This window comes from Cebus imitator, unplaced genomic scaffold, assembly GCF_001604975.1.
Source record: "Cebus imitator isolate Cc_AM_T3 unplaced genomic scaffold, Cebus_imitator-1.0 Scaffold128, whole genome shotgun sequence".
NCBI lineage: Eukaryota > Metazoa > Chordata > Mammalia > Primates > Cebidae > Cebus > Cebus imitator.
The window spans coordinates 4,524,790-4,532,854 of record NW_016107443.1 but is presented as its reverse complement, the minus strand read 5'-3'; the positions used below and the strand labels follow the sequence as shown (position 1 = coordinate 4,532,854).

General features: G+C 43.7%; 1 protein-coding gene across 1 annotated transcript in view; it reads right to left on the bottom strand.

Annotated features, from left to right (window-relative positions):
- The window catches only part of LOC108312670 (transcription factor YY2), a 30,523-nt gene extending 23,306 nt beyond the window's left edge, over nt 1-7,217 (bottom strand). Inside the window, exons 1-2 of the mRNA XM_037742819.1 lie at nt 6,005-7,217; nt 448-597 (exon numbers count right to left, since the gene is read on the bottom strand). Of these exons, the coding sequence (XP_037598747.1) occupies nt 448-597; nt 6,005-7,116 (1,262 nt within the window). The 5' untranslated portion in view covers nt 7,117-7,217. The remainder of the gene's footprint in view (nt 1-447; nt 598-6,004) is intronic.
- Between the last annotated feature and the right edge of the window lie 848 nt (nt 7,218-8,065).

Here is an 8,065-nt window from a genome sequence, read left to right as displayed (position 1 = left end):
GGAGGCTGAGGCAGGAGAATTGCCTGAACCCAGGAGGCGGAGGTTGCGGCGGGCCGAGATCGCGCCATTGCACTCCAGCCTGGGCAACAAAAGTGAAACTCCGTCTCAAAAAAAAAAAAAAAACACCAATGGTATGAAATTATTACACTATATTTACACTATATTTTGCTTTTTTGTGGATTTTTAAAAAAGAGACAGTCTCGCTCTGTTGCCCAGGTTGGAGTGCAGTGCTGCAATCACAGCTCATGGCAGCCTCAAACTCCCACCTCAGCCTCCTAAAATTTTGGGAGTACAGGAGAGAGATCCAAGATGGCCAACTAGCAGCAGCTCAGGATTGCAGCTCCCACTGAAGGCGCAGGGAGTGACTGGACGCCAGACTTCGAGACGAATTTTTGTTGCCTACGGACCGGACCGGGAGATTCCCAGCAGAGGAGCCCCACGGGTCACCAGCGCGACTCTTTTGGCCGGCATGGCTGTTTTGCCGGTGTCCCGGCGCAGCGGTTCTCAGTGCAGAGTGTGCGGGACTGGGTGCCCTTTTGGTTGGCGTTTGGAGCTCCGGGAAGGCAGAGTCGCCCATTCAGCTGATTGAAAAGGGGACTGAAGCCGGGAGCCAGACTGGGAGATTCCTGGGCAGAAAAGCGCCACGAATCTCAGCGCCGCTTTTTCAGCCGGCGCAGTTGCCGCACGGGAAATTACATAGATCCCGGCGCCTTTTCGGCGGGTGACTGGGGCACCAGGGAGAGAATCAACCATTCAATTAGGAAAAGAAAAAAAGTGGGCTCCGAGGCAGGGAGCCAGGTGATCGGGCTCAGCTGGTCCCACCCCCACAAGAAAACAGCAATTGGAAACGCTGAGGGTTGAGTTTCACAGCAAGCACAGCTGAGCCCGGGAAGGTCCAGCTCTGTGGGGGAGGGGCATCCGCCAAAGGAAAACAAAGAAACAGAAATAACATCACCACCAACAAGCTGGACGTTCACTCAGAGACCCAATCTGAAAGTCAGCAATTACAAAGACGACAGGTGGATAAATCCACAAAGATGGGAAGAAACCAGTGCAAAAAGGCTGAAAACATCCGAAATCAGAATGCCTCTCCTCCTTCAGGGGATCGCAGCTCTTCATCAGCAAGGGAACAAGGCCTGATGGAGAATGAGTGATGAATTTTCAGAAGCAGGCTTCAGAATGTGGATAATAAGAAACTTCTGTGAGCTAAAAGAACATGTTCTAACCCAATGCAAAGAAGCTAAGAACCTTGAAAAAACGTTTGACAAAATGCTAACGAGAATAGACAATTTAGAGAGGAATATAAGTGAATTAATGGAGCTGAAAAACACGAGAACTTCGCGAAGTATGCACAAGTTTTAACAGTTGAATTGATCAAGCAGAAGAAAGGATATCAGAGGCTGAAGACCAACTCAATGAAATAAAACGAGAAGACAAGATTAGAGAAAAAAGGGTAAAAAGGAATGAGCTAAGTCTCCAAGAAATATGGGACTATGTGAAAAGACCTAATCTATGTTTGATAGGTGTACCTGAATGTGACGAAGAGAATGAATCCAAGCTGGAAAATATTCTTCAGGATATTATTCAGGAAAACTTTCCCAACCTAGAAAGGCAGGACAATATTCAGCTCCAGGAAATACAGAGAACACCACAAAGATATTCCTCAAGAAGAGCAACCCCAAGGCACATAATCGTCAGATTCACCAGGGTTGAAATGAAGGAGAAAATGCTAAGGGCAGCTAGAGAGAAAGGTCAGGTTACCCACAAAGGGAAGCCTATCAGACTCACAGCAGATCTCTCAGCAGAAACCCTACAAGCCAGAAGAGAGTGGGGGCCAATATTGAAGATCCTTAAAGAACTTTCAACCCAGAATTTCATATCCAGTCAAACTACGCTTCATAAGTGAAGGAAAAATAAAATCTTTTGTGAACAAGCAAGTACTCAGAGATTTCATCACCACCAGGCCTGCTTTACAAGAGCTTCTGAAAGAAGCACTACACACAGAAAGGAACAACCAGAATCAGCCATTCCAAAAATATACCAAAAGGTAAAGAGCATCAACATAATGAAGAATCTATATCAACTAATGGGCAAAACAGCCAGCTAGCATCAAATGGCAGTATTAAACTCACATATATTATTATTAATCCTAAATTTAAATGACCCAATTAAAAGACACAGACAGGCAAAATGGATAAAAAGCCAAAACCCATCAGTATGCTGCATCCAGACCCATCTCACATGCAAGGATACACAAAGACTCAAAACAAAGGGATGGAGGAAGATTTACCAACCAAATGGAGAGCAAAAAATAAATAAATAAATAAAAAGCAGGAGTTGCAATTCTCGCCTCCGATAAAATAGACTTTAAAGCAACAAAGTTCAAAAGAGACAAAGAAGGACATTACATAATGGTAAAAGGATCAATGCAACAAGAAGAGCTAACGATCCTAAATATATATGCACCCAATACAGGAGCACCCAGATACATAAGGCAAGTTCTTAATGACTTATAAAGAGACTTAGACTCCCACACAATAATAGTGGGAGACTTCAACATCAATATTAGACAGATCAACGAGACAGAAAATTAACAAGGATATCCAGGACTTGAACTCAGACCTGGAACAAGTAAACTTAATAAACACTTACAGAACTCTCCACCCCAAATTCACAAAACATACATTCTTATCAGTACCACATCACACCTACTCTAAAAGTGACTACATAATTGGAAGTAAATCACTCCTCAGTAATTACATAGCATTTCACAAGTTTAAATGAAATATTGGTTGGCTGCTTGTTTGTTATTTTCCTCCCTTATTCCTTCCCGTCTCCATTGTTAAGCATGATTATTGGCATAAAAAAGGTTTTCAATACCCATTTTTAGATTGCATTCTAGCCTGGGCAATAAAGCAAGGCTTCCATTCTCTCCCCCTTTCTCTTTCTTTCCCTCTTTCCTTCCTTTTTTCTTTAAAAAAAAAAAATTGGGGGATTACAGGTGTGAGCCATCACATCCTATTTTGCTTTTTAATTTATATATTTTGGACTTTTTCATATCAGTTTATTCATATCAATCCCATTATAACTGCTACAGAGTAATCAATTTTTATTAAAGTATCAATTTATTTATAAGGTTTCTTACTATTAATTACTTAGGTTGTTTTAACCTTTTCATATAATACTGCAATACACAGCTTTGCTTACATTCTTAGGCATCTAGTTAAGTATGCATCTCAAGGATATGAAAAATTACCTAGAAATGGAAATGTTGGGTCAAAAATATGTACGTTAAAACTGATCTCCAATGAGTTTGCATTAATTTATACTTTCATAATTGACGTTTTTCCACTCTCTGAAGGACACTGGATGCTATTATAATTTTACTCTTTGCCAGTCTTCTGGGTGAAAAATGAAAGCCCGTTTTCTTGAGACCTACTTATTCCTCTCTATTGCCTGTTTACATCTTTGCTTATTTTTTATTGTCTTATTTACTAATTTGTATATGGTATTATTTATAATCTATACATAGAGGAATTTGGTCCTTTGTAACAAGTATTAGAATTATGTCCTCCCAGTTTGTTGTTTGGTGTGGTTCATCATTTTGCTTGTATAGATACTTTAAATTTTTGTGTGATCAAATATTTCCTTGTATTAAGCCTTTCCTACTTAAAGATTATAGTAGATATTTGGCTGGGCACAGTGGCTCACACCTGTAATCCCAAGCACTTCGGGAGGCCAAGGCGGGCAGATCATGAGGTCGGAAGATCGAGACCATCCTGGCCAACATGGTGAAACCTCATCTCTACCAAAATACAAAAAATTAGCTGGGCGTGGGGGCGTGTGCCTGTACTTCCAGCTACTCGGGAGGCTGAGGCAGGGGAATTGCTTGAACCCAGGAGATGGAGGTTGCAGTGAGCCCAGATTGTGCCACTACACTCCAGCCTGTCCAGCCTGGCAACAGAGCTTTCTTGCACTGCTTTCATAGCTTCGTTAACAAAATTAAAACAAACAAAAAACCTAATCCTTTGACACACAGGAATTTACTCTGGGGAAACTTATTTAGGATACCACTATGAATTCCCCCCACCCCACCCAACCCCAGCCCAGTTGCTAGCCACAGAAACATGAACAAATGAATAAAAGCCGAGACACTCAGCAGCACTGATTCCTTGACTCCCTGTGTAGTCTCTTATCTCTTGTCAGGCCTGTAGCTAGTACCAGATCACCCCTCTGATTCTGGATTTATCCATGCTGGTTAAGTGGAAATGAGGGTGGTGGAGCACACACATTTCCTTAATCTAAACAACGTCTTGTCCATTAATGATTTGTTTTTAAGTACTGCATACCTCTGGAATCTTTGTTAAAAACTTGTACTTTTTTAACAGCAGGGTTTCTTAACAGGGACACTATTGGCATTTTTTTTTTTTTGAGATGGAGTCTCACTCTGTCACCCAGGCTGGTGTACAGTGGCATTATCTTAGCTCACTGTAACCTCCACCTCCCAGGTTTAAGTGATTCTCCTGCCTCCGCCTCTCAAGTAGCTGGGAATACAGGCGCTGTGCCACCATCTCTGGCTAATTTTTAGTAGTAGGGAGTAGTTTAACTATGTTGGACAGGCTGGTCTTGAATGCCTGACCTCAAGTGATCCACCCACATCAGCCTCTCAGTGCTGGGATTACAGGCAGGAGCCCTGTGGCCGGCATCCCCCACCCCCCTCCTTTTTGAGACAAGGTCTTGCTCTGTCACCCAGGCTGGAGTACAGTGGCTCAATTACGGCTCACTGCAGTCTCAACTTCCCCAGCTCCAGTGATCCTCCCACCTCAGATTCCTGAGTAGCTAGGACCATAGGTGTGTGCCCCACACCCAGCTAGTTTTTGTATTTTTGGTAAAGATGGGGTTTTGCCATGTTGCCCAGGCTGACGTCCAGTTCCTGAGCTCAAGCGATCCACCTGCCTCAGCCTCCCAAAGTGCTGAGATTACAGGCGTGAGCCCCTGCACCTGGCACTATTGGCATGTTGGCCAAATAATTATTCATTTTGTGGGGCTGTCTGTGCATTATAGGATGTTTAGTGCAATTCCTGATCTCCCTCCACCCACCAGTAGCACCCTCCCCCTTTTCTTTAGTTGTAGCTTCTATATTGATATAGGCAAACTACTTTTTTCCTTCTTTAGAAGAGGTATTTTATTTTGCTCTTTCTATTACACAGGATATATTTCTTAAGTGTTAAAGTCAAGATACAAACAATATATTCTACAACTGGGCACTACTTTAATTGAACAGGCAAAGAAATTACACTAAACAACAACATCTGGTACTATCTGGCGGAAAATAAAATGACTAAAATAGGTTTAAAGTAGTACTACTAAATCACCTAATATCAATACTACATAACCCAATACAGCTAAAATGCAAAATATGTTAACATCTAAGAATACGACCAAAATTAAAACCAGCAACACCTATATAACTTTTTTAAGCAGGAAAATATTTCGTGTATGCATATAATTGTTCACTCCTTTAATGTAAATCTTTCCCAAAGTTATCAACCTCCAGAAAAACCAGACTCATTAAGCATATTCCTAAAAGTATAAACATGAACATTTTAAATTAAAAAAAAATTTAAAACATTGTAAACAATAAATGAACTTCCTATTTCTAAGAATGTGAAAAGTCCCGTTTTAAACACAGTTTGTAAGCATTGTGTCTTGATGTGAAGTCCACAAATTTTTCTCCTGTTGGGACCAAACTTTACAAAAACACTGTTACAGAACAAGCTACGGCATCTTAGCAATATTATCTTATGTCAAGGTTTACTTTTTTAAAAACTTTTAGATTGCATTTTACTACTCTAAGAAAACACAAACCTTAGATGTGTAGCATTCATTTTTTAAAACTCTTAGAAAAACATATAAAGCTTGGAGAGGCATATTTATTCCCTACCACAGTCCTGGAAGCCTGGAAGATGATTCCCAAGTCTGAGAGAGGTCTTCTCCTTTTCACTGGCTGTTTTTGTTCTTCACATGCGTTAACATATGCGTTTTCAGGTTGGTCGACTGGGCGAATCTCCTATTGCAAATATCGAAAGGGCACACGAAGGGCTTGTCGCCGGTGTGGATGCGCACATGGGTGCGCAAATTGAAATCAAGGGAAAAGCGTTTCCCGCAACCTTCGAACGTGCACTGAAAGGGTTTCTCGCCCGTGTGAACCAGCTGATGTCGTTTCAGCTTTGAGCTCTCAATAAAAGCTTTGCCACATTCTGCACATACGTGGACTCTGGGCCCGTGGATGTGGAGATGTTTCCTCATGGCGCCGTAATCCCTGAACATCTTTTCGCAGCCAATATGAGCGCAAGGGACTGTTTTGGGAGGTTCTTCTTTGGACCTTTTGGGCTTCATTTTAGTAAATTCTGCCAGCTGTTTGGGATCTGAGAGATCGATTCCTGGTAATCCTTCAGGAGGAAGTTTTTTCCCTTTCAAGTACTCGGAATAATCAGGTGAGTTATCAGCCCGGCCTTCACCCACTCTCCCTTTGTCATTGTTATCACTAGGGGACCACATAGTCACGGAAAACTCACCCCCGAGCGTCGTGATCTGCATTTGCTTCTGCCCCCACTTCTTGTTACCCTCGTTGGGGCTGCTGTCTGCCGGCTTGGCCTCAGTGCTGGTGGCACCGCTGTTGCTGGCCTTTTGGCTGGGCTTTCTGCTGCGCTTTCTGCTGCGGCTCTGTGTTGATGTCGATGCCGCCGAGGCTGCCAGAGAGGCCAGGGTCTGCTGGAAGTGCTCATCTTCACTGCTATCCGGCATGACCAACTGGTCCTCGGTATCATTGCCTGGCACGCTGCCTGAACTGCAGTAGTTCACCACTTCCTCTTGTGTCTGCACCATGATCATTTCCTGGTCGTGGTCGCCATAGCCCATGTTCCCGAAGAGCGGCTGCACCGTGAGCAGAGGCGGGTGGTTGTGGCCACCGTGGACCCAACTGCCAGCAAGATCCTCGTACTGAATGCTTTCCATCGGAATGTCCTCCATAGGAAGGGGCTCCACATTGATGTCCTTGAGATCTACCGGGACCTCCGAGTCTTGTGTGACGTAGAAATCTTCGTTTGAAGCCATGGCTGAGAGTTAGGTAGCAGCCTTAGCTACTGGTGCCTCCGCAGTTTGTAGGCAACTAGAAGACCGTGGGAAAAAGAAGGCTGAAGGGAGTGAGGCGCAAACTGCCGAGAACGGCTGTGCGAGCTGCCGAGAAAGGCGGCGCGAGCGGCCGAAGAGGTGCCAGTTGCCGAGAAAGCGGAGCGAGCTGCCGAGAAAGGCGGCGCGAGCTGCCGAGAAAGGCGCCAGTCTGAGAGGAAGGCGCGAGTCTGAGAAAAAGGCGCGAGTCTGAGAAAAAGGCGCGAGTCTGAGGAAGGCGCCAATCTGAGGAAGGCGCGAGTCTGAGGAAGGCGCCAATCTGAGAAAGGCTCGAGCGAGCAGTTGAGGCGGAAGGCCCAAGTGCTTCTGGGATAGCCATGCGCATGCGCCTGTGCATCTGGCGCGCTGCCCCGAAAGCACGTGCACGTGCCCGTGCCCACGTACTCACGTACATGCCCACGTACCCACGCACATGCCCAAGTCCTCAAGTGCGCCACCCTGCGGCCCCGTCCAGCTATTGTTCAAATATTTCGTAAGCAGGCTCTTTACTGATTTTTTAATGTATTTCATTTCAGTTGATTTTCATGTCTTTCCTTCCTTTCCATCCCATATAACAGTATCTGCCAAAAAAAAGCCTACTCCTATGCTTTTTTCTCTTATTTAATTTCACTAACATGACATTTAATATCAGTAATAGTAGATAGCAAAATTGCTTGTCTTGTCCTTTAATAGGAATGCTAAGTGTTATGCCATTATTATGCAGCTATTCCTACTTTTACTAAGGATTTTTTTAAAGTATTAATGGATGTTGAATTTTGTTAAATACTGTCTCAGTATCTTCTGAGATGAATTTTTCCCTAATGGCAATTAATATTGGTCACATTCAAACTGATTTCCTAATGTTCAACCACTCTTGTATTCTTGATAGGCCATG